The sequence below is a fragment of the Mobula birostris genome, chromosome 29 (genome assembly GCF_030028105.1).
Source record: "Mobula birostris isolate sMobBir1 chromosome 29, sMobBir1.hap1, whole genome shotgun sequence".
NCBI lineage: Eukaryota > Metazoa > Chordata > Chondrichthyes > Myliobatiformes > Myliobatidae > Mobula > Mobula birostris.
The window spans coordinates 29,832,003-29,848,193 of NC_092398.1; the positions used below are offsets into that span (position 1 = coordinate 29,832,003).

Sequence of the window (16,191 nt, forward strand, 5' to 3'; positions counted from 1 at the left end):
TCTCCTCTCTCTTGAATTCTCTCTCTCCCCATCTCTCATTCTCTCTTTCTCTCTCTGTCTCTGTCTGTCTCAATCTCTCACTGTCTCTCTCTCATCCTCTCATCGCAGCCACTGTCATATCACATCTTCCTCCAGAACACACACCTTCCTTCACCAGACAGGCTGCTTCACATCGCACCGAGCGCTCCCTGCCCCACATTTCTACACAGTTCTGATAATCTCACAGCAAAATCAGGTACGCGGTGCGTGTGACTGTGTGTGCAGGAGGAGGAGGGGTGATTAAACCCACCAATTCCTGAACGAGGATCGGCTTAGCCCCCTGCTTGAACTGTTCTTCCTCAGAACCTCCGGAATTTGTTTCTCCAAGGCTCGCCGGATATCTGGAAAATTACTGGAACGCTTACGCGAGGCTGGCTGCCTTCTGAAGCTGGGGTGGCCGATTGTACAAGCTACGAGCTCCCAGGCTCACAGGTGCTGATGAGAGGCTGTGAGTTGCTTTTTGTGGGGGGAGAGAGGTTGCCGGTGGGATGTCCGACTGAAGGAAGGCTGTGTTCCCCCCCCCCCAACCCAGAGATTCTGCCTCCTCCCCCCTCTCCCAGAGCACAGCCGGGTATCACAGTGGCTGTGGATGTCCTGTTCGTGCAGGGAGGGAGGAGGTGAAATGGAGAGGGAGGGAGCAGAGGGGCGGGGGAGAAATGAAGGAGAGGAGAGGTGCAGGTGATGGTAGAGAAAGGAGGAGAGGAGGGAAAGGGGCCAAAGGGGGCAGAGAGTGAGATGTGGAGAAGAATGGGGAGAGGGGAGGGGGGTACAAGTTGTCATCAGGCCTAATGCCTCTCTCCAACCCCTCCTCACCCCTCTCTTTCCTCTCCCCCCTCTCCCCACCCTCCCTTTCTCTCTCTTTCTCTCTCCCACCCCCCCCCCACGAGACAGGCCAACCATGACCTTCAGCTGCTTGACCCTTCACCCTGGCCGCTCCTACAACTCCTTGACCGACATCACCGACAAGTACAGCATTGGGCAGCGGCTGCGAGCGTGAGTGTGACCCCTCACCTCTCACCTCTCACACTTCACCACGACTCACCAGCTCTCATCCTGACCTCCTCATCTCATTGTAACCCCTCACCTCTCACACCGATGTCTCATCCCTCACCTCGACCCATTCACCGTGCACTCTGACCCCTCAACTCTCACCGCTGACCTTGACCCCTCATCCCTCACCTTAAACCCCTGATTCTTCACCATTTCCCTCCCCATCTGTCTCCCCACACCACCCTGCCTGTCGCTTCCCTGGTGTAACTGTGAGTATGCGTGGGTCATTGTGATGTCCCTGTGTATGGGGACACTGGTCTGTGTGTGTGTGTGGGTCTGTGTCTGCGTATATGTCAGTGTACGTGTCTGTGTGTGCGTGTGTGTGTGTGTTTGTGTGCATGTGTCTGTGTGTGTGTCTGTATGTATATGTGTGTGTGTCTGTATGTATGTCTGTATGTATGTGTGTGTCTGTGCATGTGTGTCTGTATGTGTGTGTGTGTTTGTTTCTGTCTGTATGTGTGTGTGTGTTTATCTGTGTCTCTGCTGCCCGATTCTGCTCACTGCAGCCGTCTCCCCCGACCCCCCGCAGGAAGGAGTTCTGTGAGATCTGCCTGGCCAAGGAGAGAGCCACTGACAAACTCTTCGCCTGCAAGAAGTTCCAGAAGAGAGACGGACGCAGAGTGAGGAGGGCAGCGAAGAACGAGATCGGCATCCTGAAGATGTACGTGGGGAGATCCGGAATCTATATCTGACCCCGGGAGTGTGTGATGGGACGGTGTGGAGGGAGATTCACTCTGTGTCTGACCCCGGGAGTGTGTGATGGGACGGTGTGGAGGGAGATTCACTCTGTGTCTGACCCCGGGAGTGTGTGATGGGACAGTGTGGAGGGAGCTTCACTCTGTGTCTGACCCCGAGAGTGTGTGACGGGACGGTGTGGAGGGAGCTTCACTCTGTGTCTAACCCCGGGAGTGTGTGATGGGACGGTGTGGAGGGAGCTTCACTCTGTGTCTGACCCCGGGAGTGTGTGACAGGACGGTGTGGAGGGAGCTTCACTCTGTTTCTAATACCGGGAGTGTGTGATGGGATGGTACTCTGAACAGAAATGGTTAATTCCTTCATGGTCACATCCCTTCCAGAGTGAACCACCCAAACGTCCTGCAACTCATCGATACGTTTGAGACCCGGGACGAATACTTCATCATCCAGGAACTGTGAGTTCGAATGAACTGCCCTCTTCGCCCCTCCTCTCCCCTCCTCTCCCAGTGGGCAAGCATCTCCTGCATCCTTGATGCTCTTATTTCAACCTGATCAGTCATGGAGCACTAGAGCACAGAATCAGGCTCTTCGGCCCATCTAGTCCATGATCCATGCCCGCTCCCATCGACCTGCACTGGCACCATACCCCTCCACACCCCTCCCATCCACATACGTACCCAAGCCTCTGTTAAATGTTGAAATCAAGCCCGAGCCCTGGCAGCTGGTTCCACACTCTCACCACTCTCTGTGAAGGCATGCCCCCTCATGTCCCCCTAAAGCATTTCACCTTCCACCCTTAACCCCTGACCCCTCATTCTCGTCTCACCCAGACTGCGCGGAGGGTGGTAGGTTCTCGATTGGTCAAGGAGAAGGCAGGAGTATGGGGTCGAGGGGGAAAATAAATCAGCCAGGGTCGAATGGTGGGGCAGACTCGATGGGCTGAATGGCCGAACTCTGCTCATGAGGATCCACAGGGTCTCAGCGGTGGGACGAGGTAGAATGGCTCGGCATGGACTAGATGGGCCAAACGGAGGTGCCTGTTTCTGTGATCTCTGACTCTCAGACTGTAAGTCTGACCGTGAACTTGTCTCAGATACGCTCCCTCGCCTTCTCCAAATCCCAGCTGCTTGACTTCTCCTGTGGACGCACTGCCACCACCCCCCCATCCGGTTCCGCCAGACTCCCCACGGCGATTTCCCCACCATCCTCCCTTTTTCACCAACCCTTCCCCGCACACAGAGCCACCGGGGGTGATCTCTTCGACTGGATCCTGGAGCAGGGTTCCTACACGGAGAGGCACGCCAGCGACGTCATCCGGCAGCTCCTAGAGATCGTGTCCTACCTGCATGGCTTAAGGATTGTTCACAGGAACATCAAGGTGAGATTATTCACTGTCTGGGTATCTGTATCCGTCAGAGGGAGATCTGTACACTGACCAGTGTCTCTCAGTCCCTCTCTCTCTCAGGGGGAGATCTGTACACTGACCGGTGTCTCTCAGGGGGAGATCTGTACACTGACCGGTGTCTCTCAGGGGGAGATCTGTACACTGACCGGTGTCTCTCAGGGAGATCTGTACACTGACCGGTGCTTCTCAGTCCCCCTCTCTCGGGGAGATCTGTACACTGACCGGTGTCTCTCAGTCCCTCTCTCTCAGGGGGAGATCTGTACACTGACCGGTGTCTCTCGGGGAGATCTGTACACTGACCGGTGCTTCTCAGTCCCCCTCTCTCAGGGGGAGATCTGTACACTGACCGGTGTCTCTCAGTCCCTCTCTCTCAGGGGGAGATCTGTACACTGACCGGTGTCTCTCGGGGAGATCTGTACATTGACCGGTGTCTCTCAGTCCCTCTCAGGGGGGAGATCTGTACACTGACCGGTGTCTCTCGGGGAGATCTGTACATTGACCGGTGTCTCTCAGTCCCTCTCAGGGGGGAGATCTGTACACTGACCGGTGTCTCTCAGAGGGAGATCTGTACACTGACCTGTGTCTCTCAGTCCCTCTCTCTCGGGGGGAGATCTGTACACTGACCGGTGTCTCTCGGGGAGATCTGTACACTGTCTGGTGCTTCTCAGTCCCCCTCTCTCAGGGGGAGATCTGTACACTGACCGGTGTCTCTCAGAGGGAGATCTGTACACTGACTGGTGTCTCTCAGTCCTCTCTCTCAGGGGGAGATCTGTACACTGACCGGTGTCCCTCAGAGGGAGATCTGTACACTGACCGGTGTGTCTCAGTCCCTCTCTCTCAGAGGGAGATCTGTACACTGACCGGTGTCTCTCAGTCCCTCTCAGGGGGGAGATCTGTACACTGACCGGTGTCTCTCAGAGGGAGATCTGTACACTGACCTGTGTCTCTCAGTCCCTCTCTCTCGGGGGGAGATCTGTACACTGACCGGTGTCTCTCGGGGAGATCTGTACACTGTCTGGTGCTTCTCAGTCCCCCTCTCTCAGGGGGAGATCTGTACACTGACCGGTGTCTCTCAGAGGGAGATCTGTACACTGACTGGTGTCTCTCAGTCCCTCTCTCTCAGGGGGAGATCTGTACACTGACCGGTGTCCCTCAGAGGGAGATCTGTACACTGACCGGTGTGTCTCAGTCCCTCTCTCTCAGAGGGAGATCTGTACACTGACCGGTGTCTCTCAGTCCCCCTCTTTCAGGGGGAGATCTGTATCCTGATCGATATCTGTCAGTCCCATCTCCCTTGTGGGGGGGGGGGCGGGGGGGGATGTGAATATATCAGTACTCGGACAGGCGTCCGGGGTGTTGACTGCGAGCTGATAATCTTCTCTCTCTCTGTTCCAGCTGGAGAACGTGATGTATCACAGCACTAAGAACCCTTCCAAGGTGGTCATCGGTGACTTCCACCTGGCGCGCTTCGAGAGCGGCACGCTCACCGACCCGTGCGGGACCCCGGAGTACCTGGGTGGGTGGCTGTCGTGTCGGAGAGGCTGCAGATCCTCAGCCAGCAAACACCCTCACTCAGACACTCACTCAGACACTCACTCAGACACGCTCACACACGCTCACTCACACACGCTCACACACAGACACTCCCTCACTCACACACACAATTCTTTCTGTATCTCACAAACACACACACAATAGGTTCAATAGGTATATTTAATGTCAGAGAAATGTATACAATTTACATCCTGAAATTCTTCTTCACAAACATCCATGAACACAGAGGAGTGCCCCAAAGAACGAATTACAGTTAAATGTTCGAACCCCAAAGCCCCCCAGCTCCCCACTCCCACACACAAGCAGCAACAAGGCAATGACCCCTCCCCACCCCCACCAACAAAAAAGCATCAGCAACCCCCCACCCCCACCGAGCACTCTAGCGTGCAGCAAAGCATTAATAAAGACACAGACTTGCAGTGCACCGAAAACTACTCGTTCACCCGGTAATTCGACATACCACGGGCTCTCTCTCTCCCTAATAAAGGAAAAAGAGGTGTCCCCGTTTCACAGTGAGAGGGGAGATGTAACATCCACTGGCTGATTTACGATGCATCGCTCTTTCCGAACTCTGTGCTCGGCGAGTTGGCATCAGAAAGGCACAGCTTTCCACACCCACAACCCGCGACCGCTAACCCACTGCTCCCAATGTTCCTGTTCTCCTGCGACACCGGCCGGGAATCAGCCCGTCTCCAGAGCCACAAAAAACCGGAACCCTGAAGGTGCGCTTGTCTTCCAGGCCACATGCTTGGGATATCAAAAAGCGGCCGTTCGTGAGGCCCCGAGAGCAGGTCCCATTCCCACAGAGAACCGAAGTCAGCGTGTAACTGCAGGTCAGGGTCTTCAAAAGAACCACGAAAAGGAAAAGAGAGAAATCAGAGATAGAGATAGAGCTGTTTCCCAAGAAGCAAGCAAAGGAGTGGCCGTTTAGCGCCATCTTGACTTCGCTCACACTTGCTCATACACAATCACACTCTCACTGACATAATCTCACACACACTCTCTCACAGACAGAATTTCTCACAGATTTACACACTCCATCTGTCAACCACATCACAAACATCTTTTCACACACATAATCTCAGGTGCAGTCTCTCTCAACACAAACCCACACCCAGTTACAATCGACACAGGCAGACACACAGAGTTACAATGGACACAGCAGGCACACAGTCACAATTGAAACAGGCAGACACAGAGTTACAATCAACACAGGCAGTTACACTCGCAGCTACAATCGACACAGCAGGCATATAGTCACAATTGACACAGTCAGACACACAGTTACAATCGACACAGGCAGACACACACGGTGTTATAATCGACACAGGCAGGCACACACAGTGTTACAATTGACACAGGCAGTCACACACATAGTTACAGTCGACACAGCAGGCATATAGTCACAGTTGAAACAGGCAGACACACAGTTACAATCGACACAGGCAGACACACATAGTCATATTCAAAACAGGCAGACACAGTGTTACAATCGACACAGGCAGGCACACACAGTGTTACAATCGATACAGGCAGACACACACTGCACAGTCAGAGCAGGAAAGCTTGAGACTGGCATGAGAGCTCAGAGCTCCCCAGGGCTCCTGCCTGTGTTGTGTGGGAGGGGGTTCTGGTCCCTTCGGGAGCAGCACGAGGATGTATCTGCCCCTGTCACCACCCTGCGTCCCCCCTCCTCAGGCAGGGACCCACCCACCTCGCCCACCAACCCAAACAGCTCACCCTTCCCAAACCCGGGCCGACGCATGCTAACCTCCGTTTGCCTCCTTCCCCCGTGCCGACAGCTCCGGAGGTGGTGGCCCGTCATCGGTACGGACGTCCCGTGGACTGCTGGGCAGTGGGTGTCATCATGTACATCCTGTGAGTATGTGGTTCCAAAACCGACCACCCCCCCCCAGCCATTTGACCACATGCAGCGTCAGGCAGGGTCTGAAAGTCCCTTCGTTGGCCTTCCCCATGCGCACAGGAAGACCTCACAAATAGGGACACTTCCCGCCCTCTGACTCACCACCAACAAGGGCGCACGGACACCAAGGGGGCGCAACAGTGGGTGGGGTTTCTGGGGCGAGTGACTCATTTCCTGATGTACCTCCCCCTGCACACAGGGACAATCTCTGCTTGCCCTGGGTGGGGTTGGTCGATGCACTCCACATCCGCCACATTAACTCTCCCTCATCTGCAGGTCAGGAGTGAGACCGGACACTCCCCATTTACCCAGGTGGAGTTAGTCCATGCACTCCACATCCGCCACATTAACTCTCCTCCACCTACAGGTCAGGAGTGAGACCGAACATTGCCCATTTACCCGGGTGGAGTTAGTCCATGCACTCCACATTCGCCACATTACCTCTTCCCTATCTACAGGTCAGGAGTAAGACGGGACCCTCTCCCCTTGCATGCCTCCCATGATTCTCTGAATGCACTCTCTCCTCACCCTGCCTCTCTCAGCTCAGAGCTCCCTCCTTGCCGCCCCCACACCAAACAGCTCCCTCCTCACCGACCCTCCCACAGCACGAGTTCCCTCCTCACTGCACCCCCGTCCCCACACCAGAGAGCTCCCTCCTCGCCACCCCTCCCACAGCACAACACTCCCTCATTGCCCCCATCCTCACTACTGAGGGGACTGAGGGACAGGGGTGTAATTAGGAAGCCCTGTTTATTGCCCCACTCCTCATGTGGCTTCAGGCTGTCGGGGAACCCTCCCTTCTACGACGATTCAGACGACGAGGAGAACGACAGCCACAACCGGGCCATATTCCGCAAGATCCTGGACGGAGACTTCGACTTTGACGCGCCGTACTGGGAGGACATCTCGGCAGCCGGTGAGAGAGGGGGGGCAGGAGGACCCTGCGGCTGACCTCTGGTGGGCTCACAGGCGGGGAGGGGTGGGCAGAGTCAGAGGAAAGGGGCGGGGCTTCTCAACTGGAGGGCGACACATGCAAGAGAGCGGGGAGGGGCAGGGCGTGGGCACCTGTGCCGTGGGAGGGGCTTTCAACAAGAGGGGTGGGGAGGGAGGGGACGAGGGGAGGAGGAGATGGGGAGGAAGCAGAGGGAAGGAGGGTGGTCTGGTTCTCTGTGTCTCCTCACTAACCCTTTGGCAATCGGACTTGCAGCCAAGGAGCTGGTGTGCCAGCTGATGGAGGTGGACCAGGAGGCAAGGATCACCGCCACTCAGGCCCTGGCTCACATCTGGTAAGTGTCCGCTGGGGTCCGAACGCCCCCGACTGGGGATCACCAAGACTTCCTCTCCCTCAGTCTGTGTCAGTGACTGCCGCTCTTCCTCATCCCCACACCCCCCCCGCACACACACCCCTCCTCTCTCCCCCACAAACACCCCATCTCTCCTCCCTCCATCCCCCTCGCTCACACACACATACCCCCTCCCCTCCCTCTCCCCTCCCCTCCTCTCCCCCTCCTCCACAAACACCCCATCTCTCCTCTCCTCCCTCCACCCCCCTCGCTCACACGCACATACCCCCTCCCTCTCCCCTCCCCCTCCCCCACAAACACCTCACCTCTCCTCTCCTCCCTCCATCCCCCTCGCTCACACACACATACCCCCTCCCTCTCCCCTCTCCCCTCCCCCTCCCCCACAAACACCCCATCTCTCCTCTCCTCCCTCCACCCCCTCACTCACACACACATACCCTCTCCCCTCCCCTCTTCCCTCTCCCCCTCCCCCACAAACACCCCACTTCTCCTCTCCTCCCTCCATCCCCCTCACTCACACACACATACCCCCTCTCTCTCCCCTCCCCTCCCCCCTTCCCCACAAACACCCCACCTCTCCTCTCCTCCCTCCACCCCCTCGCTCACACACACATACCCCCTCCCCTCCCCCTCCCCCACAAACACCCCATCTCTCCTCTCCTCCCTCCACCCCCTCACTCACACACACATACCCCCTGCCTCTCCCCTGCCTCTCCCCTCCCTCTCCCCTCCCTCTCCTCTCCCCCTCCCCCACAAACACCTCACCTCTCCTCTCCTCCCTCCATCCCCCTCGCTCACACACACATACCCCCTCCCTCTCCCCTCCCCTCCCCCATCCCCACAAACATCCCACCTCTCCTCTCCTCCCTCTACCCCCTCGCTCACACACACATACCCTCTCCCCTCTCCCCCACAAACACCCCACTTCTCCTCTCCTCCCTCCATCCCCTTCGCTCACACACACATACTCCCTCCCTCACGCACATCTTCCCCCCTTCATCCCTCTCCATCCATCCCTCACACACGCCCCCTCTCTCCCCTCCCCTTCCCTCCCTCCATTACACACCCTCCCCTCTCCTTCCTCACTCCCTCCCTCACACACCCTCCCCTCTCCCCTCCCCCCTCGCCCCTTCCCCTTCCTCTCCCCTTCCCCTTCCTCTCCCCCTCCCTTTTTCCCAGGGCAGCAATGACTAATAGGAGGAGGCACAATTTTAGGGAGACTGGAGGAAAGTCAGAGGTAGGTTTTATACGCGGAGTGCTGGGTCTGTGTAACACGCTGCCAGGGGCGGTGGTAGAGGAAGGTGCATTAGAGATACGTTATTTAAGAGACCGACAGGATTCAAAGTACATTTATTACCAAAGTATGTATAAATTATACAACCTTGAGTTTCATCTGTTTCTAAGCAGCAAGAAACCCGAAAGAACCCAATTTAAAAGAAAGACCAGCCCCCAATGCGCAAAGAAAGAGAAAAAAACACAAATCATGCAAACAGTCGAAGCGAGGGACAGCTTTCCAAACCAAATTGAGTCCATGGACCGGGAGCCAGGGGCGGCCTGGTGTAGGCCCAAAGCCTCAGTCTCAGTTCACCACACAACGGAAACACATCGCTGCAAAGCTCACAGACACAGAGCCCAGAGCAGCCTGGTGTAGGCCCAAAGCCTCAGTCTCAGTTCACCACACAACGGGACACATCGCTGCAAAGCTCACAGACACGGAGCCCGGAGCAGCCTCACAGCCTCAGCACTGAGGAGAGAGGGGTAAATGTCACAGAAGGGCAAGTGGAATTGGTCCGACCCTCGCCTCCAGTCCCGACACATTGTCTTTTCGGTCCACCTGGGCCAGTATTTAAATTGCCCAAACCCCACGTCGTGCCCCACACTAGGACCCGCGGCCCGCCGCTGCGATACGCTCTGTGCCTGTACCTCGCCACCCAGCCCATGGCCACCACCACGTCCCAGCTCACACTCGAACTTTCCAAATCAGCTCGCTTTGATGGATTGAACCCCACGCCCAGTTTAGCGGGGAGGGGAGGGTTTCCTAAACTCCCCCGCACTGACTCCTGTCCGATTCGCTCATTCCAACTCCTGTCCAATTCACTCATTCCAACTTCTGTCCAATTCCCTCAATCCAACTCCGTCCCTATCTCGAACATGCCTCGACCTCACTCTGAACTCTCCTCCTTGGACATGCCTCACTCTGACTGACAGCTCAACCTTCACCTCCACTCGCCTCTTCATTGTTTACAGTGATAGCTCACCACAGAGGGCCACAGAGTAAGTGTTATTATTAACGCAACGACATTGGTGCCGGACCTGGGAGCGGAGGTTCCCGGGTTCAAACCCAGCCGGGTCCGCTCCCGAGTACGCTTTCCATCCGTGCCGGGTTGAGTGTTGAGATCGCAACTCGACCTGGTAAAATAAAGGGAAAATACTACGAAAATGTCTGTGTGAGAAGTGGCGTGCCACACAGTCTCTCTCTTTCGTTCCGCGCCTTGTAAAAAAAAGCCATGAGGAAGAGATCATCGCGGACGCACGCACGGACACGCAGACACACACGCACAGACTCGCACACATGCACATGCCAAAAAAAAAGAAAAGTGTTATTAATAAGCTATTTAATCTTAGTTCTTGCTTTATGAACCGCCAGTAAGTTGTCACCCAACCTTTATCGTGCCACCTTACACCGGAAGGCACATGGATGGTAAAATGGAGGCTGATGTGGGAAGGAAGGGATAAATGGATAATTGGAGTAGGGTAAAGTGTCAGCATAGCACCATGGGCCGAAGAGCCTGTACCATTCTGTGTTCTTGCTGTTGCAGGATCGCCGGGAACGCAGCACTGGAAAAGAACCTCAAGCTCGGCGTCTGCACCCAAATTAAGAAAAACTTCGCCAAAGCAAAGTGGAAGGTCTGTATCAACCGGCGGATAGCGGGGAGGGGGGCATTGTCATTGTCACCTGCTCAGTGCCCCAGATCACAGAGCCCGGCGGGCTGAATCAAACAATAATCCTTTGCGAACCTACTCAAAGGTCGATGCAACCTTTCGCTCCCTCAGTGCCCTCCATTTTTCTATCATTCACGTGCCCGTCAAAGAGTCTCGAATGTTTCTGCCTTTTCCTCCGCCCTCCGCAGGTCGTTGTACACACCAATCCACATGTGTAGAAGAAAGTCTACCTCTGACATTCCCCACTACAATTTCCTCCAATCACCTGAAAATTATGCCCCCCACCCCCACCCCAGATTAGCCATTGCTGACTTTTGACCCGGGTGGAACTGGTACCCAGACGGGCACATGGAAGGGAAAGGTTCAGAGAGATACGGACCAAGCCCGGGCAAGCTCAGATGGGACATCCTGATCAGCATGGACTATTCGGGCTGAAGGGCCAGTTTCCCTACCTGAAACGTCACCTGCCCATTTCCCTCCATAGATGCTGCCCGGTCCGCAGAGTTCCTCCAGCCTGTGTTTCTCCAGGTTAGCGCCATCTTCATTCTCCGTTGTGCCTCCTGGGATCAGACTGCGCTGCCGATGCCTCCTGGTGGAGAGGCGGTGTACTGCAGCTAACCACCTTTCTCATCATACCACCTCTTTCCTTTTAGCCCTCGGCGTTCTCACTTTGTGATGACTATTTTTTTGTGTGTGTTTAAGATAAATTTCAGCAAATTTAGCAGCTGAGACATCAGAAATTACAGATGGTGGGGTCCAGAGTAAAGAACAAACTGTAGGTGAAACTCAGCAGGTGGAGCAGCTGCTGTGCACGGTGAGGGACGGAGGTCAGGCTCCCTCTCCTCTTCAGAGGCTGCTTGACCCCGCTGGATTTCGGCAGCAGTTTGTTCTTTACTGTACGCCTGCAATGATGTCTGGGATACACCCTGGCGCCAGTGTTAACATAGAAAACATAGAAAATAGGTGCAGGAGTAGGCCATTCAGCCCTTCGAGCCTGCACCGCCATTCAGTATGATCATGGCTGATCATCCAACTCAGAACCCTGTACCTGCCTTCTCTCCATACCCCCTGATCCCTTTAGCCACAAGGGCCATATCTACCTCCCTCTTAAATATAACCAATGAACTGGCCTCAACTGTTTCCTGTGGCAGAGAATTCCACAGATTCACCACTCTCTGTGTGAAGAAGTTTTTCCTAATCTTGGTCATAAAAGGCCTCCCCTTTATCCTCAAACTGTGACCCCTCGTTCTGGACTTCCCCAACATCGGGAACAATCTTCCTGCATCTAGCCTGTCCAATCCCTTTAGGATTTTATATGTTTCAATAAGATGCCCCCTCAATCTTCTAAATTCCAACGAGTATAAGCCTAGTCAATCCAGTCTTTCATCATATGAAAGTCCTGCCATCCCAGGAATCAATCTAGTGAACCTTCTTTGTACTCCCTCTATGGCAAGGATGTCTTTCCTCAGATTAGGGGACCAAAACTGCACACAGTACTCCAGGAGTGGTCTCACCAAGGCCTTGCACAACTGCAGAAGTACCTCTCTGCTCCTGTACTCGAATCCTCCTGCTATGAATGCCAGCATACCATTCGCCTTTTTCACTGCCTGCTGTACCTGCATACCCACTTTCAATGACTGGTGTACAATGACACCCAGGTCTCGTTGCACCTCCCCTTTTCCTAATCGGCCACCATTCAGATAATAACCTGTTTTCCTGTTTTTGCCACCAAAGTGGATAACCTCACATTTATCCACATTAAATTGCATCTGCCATGAAATTGCCCACTCACCTAACCTATCCAAGTCACCCTGCATCCTCTTAGCATCCTCCTCACAGCTAACACTGCCGCCCAGCTTCGTGTCATCCGCAAACTTGGAGATGCTGCATTTAATTCCCTTGTCTAAATCATTTCTATTGTAAACAACTGGGGTCCCAGCACTGAGCCCTGCGGGACCCCACTAGTCATTGCCTGCCATTCTGAAAAGGTCCCGTTTTATTCCCACTCTTTGCTTCCTGTCTGCCAACCAATTCTCTATCCACATCAATACCTTACCCCCAGTACCGTGTGCTTTAAGTTTGCACACTAATCTCCTGTATGGGACCTTGTCAAAAGCCTTTTGAAAATCCAAATATACCACATCCACTGGTTCTCCCCTATCCACTCTACTAGTTACATCCTCAAAAATTCTATGAGATTCATCAGACATGATTTTCCTTTCACAAATCCATGTCACGGGGGAGTGTGTGATGGGACAGTATAGAGGAGTTTCACTCAGTGTCTGACCCCGGGAGTGTGTGATGGGACAGTGTGGAGTGAGCTTCACTCTGTGTCTGACCCCGGGAGTGTGCGATGGGGCGGTGTGGAGGGAGCTTCACTCTGTGTCTGACCCCGGGAGTGTGTGATGGTACAGTGTGGAGGGAGCTTCACTCTGTGTCTGACCCTGGGAGTGTGTGATGGGACGGTGCGGAGGGAGCTTCACTCTGTGTCTGACCCCGGAAGTGTGTGATGGGACGGTGTGGAGTGAGCTTCACTCTGTGTCTGACCCCGGGAGTGTGCGATGGGGCGGTGTGGAGGGAGCTTCACTCTGTGTCTGACCCCGGGAGTGTGTGATGGTACAGTGTGGAGGGAGCTTCACTCTGTGTCTGACCCTGGGAGTGTGTGATGGGACGGTGCGGAGGGAGCTTCACTCTGTGTCTGACCCCGGAAGTGTGTGATGGGACGGTGTGGAGGGAGTTTCACTCTGTGTCTGACCCCGGGAGTGTGTGATGGGATGGTGTGGAGGGAGATTCACTCTGTGTCCGACCCCGGAAGTGTGTGATGGGACGGTGCGGAGGGAGCTTCACTCTGTGTCTGACCCCGGAAGTGTGTGATGGGACGGTGTGGAGGAGCTTCAGTCTGTGTCTGACCCCGGGAGTGTGTGATGGGATGGTGTGGAGGGAGATTCACTCTGTGTCCGACCCCGGGAGTGTGTGATGGGACGGTGCGGAGGGAGCTTCACTCTGTGTCTGACCCCGGAAGTGTGTGATGGGACGGTGTGGAGGAGCTTCAGTCTGTGTCTGACCCCGGGAGTGTGTGATGGGATGGTGTGGAGGGAGTTTCACTCTGTGTCTGACCCCGGAAGTGTGTGATGGGACGGTGTAGAGGGAGTTTCACTCTGTGTCTGACCCCGGGAGTGTGTGATGGGATGGTGTGGAGGGAGATTCACTCTGTGTCCGACCCCGGGAGTGTGTGATGGGACGGTGTGGAGGGAGCTTCACTCTGTGTCTGATCCCGGGAGTGTGTGATGGGACGATGTGGAGGAGCTTCAGTCTGTGTCTGACCCCGGGAGTGTGTGAAGGGACGGAGTAGAGGGAATTTCACTCCGTGTTTTTCTCCGTTGCAGAAGGCTATCCGTGCCACCACGATGATGCACCGCCTTCGAAACGCGGAGCAGAACCTCCCGTCTGGCCACCGGGACCCAGAGCAGATCGTCCAAGGGCTGGAGGGGACTCTGCAGACGATGAAGAACCCTCCCTCGCTGCGAGAACGGGGAGATCCCGCGCAGAAGGTGGAGACTCAAACAGAAAAGACAGTGCAAGGCCACTGAGCAACTGTGCAGAACAGGTTGGGTTGGGCAGGCATAGTGAGAGAGTTAGGGGAAGGCAAGGGAGTTAGAGGAGAGGGTTGGGTGTGTTCGACGAATGGGGGAGAGTGGGGAGAGGGTGGGACAGGGGTTAGGAGGAAGACAGAGTTTGGGGAAGAGGAGAAAGTGAGGGAAGAGGGGATGAGAGTTAGGGGAAGGGGAGAGAGAGGAGTGGGGGCAAGAGTGTTTGTGGAATGGGAAAGAGTGGGAGGAGAGAGAGTTAGGGCGGTGGTTCCCGAAATTTTTAGGGTTAATGTCCCCTTGGCTCCCAGACCTCCCCAGCAACCCTTCTCCCTTTCCAGCCGCAAAATAGAAACTATAAAGAACTTTGAATTACGATGCACAGAGAAAAGAAATGAGAAACGCAAATTCATAGCAGCAACAAATAATTGCAAGAATTGTTGAAATCTCTTTAAAGCAGAAATAAAATTCTATCTTTATTTAATTACAGTAAAAACAGTTTTAGTCTGTACATTAGTCATCCCCCTACCTACTGCTTCATTGGTTTTTTACCTATCAATGAGATGGATGGGCTTGGTGCAGAGATATCGGCTTCTCAGAATCTGGGTGGATGTCACCCAAAGGTGAAATGTTAAAGGGGAACGTGAGGGGAAACTTCTTCACTCAGAGGGTGGTGAGAGTGTGGAATGAGCTGCCAGCACAAGTGGTGCATGCGAGCTCAATTTCAACACTTGAGAGGAGTTTTGTTAGGTACATGGATGGGAGGAGTATGGGAGGCTATGGGAGTAGGTTTGGCACGGACTGGATGGGCCAAAGGGCCTGTTCCTCTGCTATAACTGAGTCTCAGGTTCCCACATTCAGTAATTTGCAGTCCGTTTCATTGCTTTGGGTGGCTGCACTGAAATCGCGCTCCACTAAATTTGACGTTGCAAAGACTATAAAGAAAATCTTGACCTTTTTCCACAGTGCAGGATAGTATTCAGAGATTTATTTCGGCAACGAAAAGTCTCGAGGTGATTTTTTTGAACCTTGGCTTCAGCTTTTGAAATGAGATCAGTTCTTCCTCCATCCTTTTAGTTCATTCCTCATCACAAGTGTTCAGGAATGGATTTATTACCCAGTCTGGAATTTGGATCGACAGAAGGTCCTGAAACCCCTCAGACATGTTGCTATGCAGCTCAGCCAGACAGACGTAGTATACCAGAAGATCATGATTTGGTATTGTCTTCCAACTCAGAGAGGCTTGGACATTGGAAAAGGTTGGGACAGCCAAAGTTGCACTTAAATCAAAGTTCAAAGTAAATTTTATTATCAAAGTACATATATGTCTCCACATACAACCCTGAGGTTCATCTTCTTGTGGGTATACACAGCAAATCTATAGAATAGTAACTATAAAATGAAAGATCAAGTGTGGAAGTCAACAAACTTTGCAAATGTAAATAAATAGCAATAAATATCGAGAACATGAGATAAAGAGCCCTTGAAAGTGGGACCAGTGGTTGTGGAGACTTCTCAGTGGATGGGACAAGTGAAGTTGAGTCCTGAAGAAGGGTCTCAGCCCGAAACGTCGACTATCCATTCATTTCCATAGATGCAGCCTGACCTGCAGAGTTCCTCCAACATTTCCTGTGTGTTGATTTGAGTGTAGTTATCCCCTTTTAGTGTGGGCATGTGGCCAAGTGGTTA

General features: G+C 54.1%; 1 protein-coding gene across 3 annotated transcripts; it reads left to right on the top strand.

Annotated features, from left to right (window-relative positions):
* Positions 1-305: 305 nt before the first annotated feature.
* On the top strand, positions 306-14,594 carry LOC140189852 (caM kinase-like vesicle-associated protein). Of its 3 annotated transcripts, none has more exons than XM_072246164.1 (11): positions 306-471; positions 931-1,032; positions 1,619-1,750; positions 2,166-2,240; positions 3,025-3,163; positions 4,586-4,706; positions 6,547-6,622; positions 7,448-7,584; positions 7,876-7,954; positions 10,792-10,879; positions 14,302-14,594. In XM_072246164.1, the coding sequence occupies exons 2-11, from the start codon at positions 938-940 to the stop codon at positions 14,503-14,505; spliced, it is 1,146 nt and encodes a 381-aa protein (XP_072102265.1). In that variant the 5' UTR covers positions 306-471; positions 931-937; the 3' UTR covers positions 14,506-14,594. The 3 variants fall into 3 exon arrangements, with proteins under 3 accessions (XP_072102265.1, XP_072102266.1, XP_072102264.1); XM_072246165.1 differs by having other exon boundaries at positions 386-487; positions 927-1,032; XM_072246163.1 differs by having other exon boundaries at positions 392-471; positions 927-1,032.
* The last annotated feature ends 1,597 nt before the right edge of the window (positions 14,595-16,191 follow it).

Coding starts and splice junctions, on each gene's coding strand:
- LOC140189852 (XM_072246165.1), top strand. Junction 1,751..2,165: donor GAGATCGGCATCCTGAAGAT/GTACGTGGGGAG, acceptor CATCCCTTCCAG/AGTGAACCACCCAAACGTCC. Junction 3,164..4,585: donor TTGTTCACAGGAACATCAAG/GTGAGATTATTC, acceptor TCTCTGTTCCAG/CTGGAGAACGTGATGTATCA.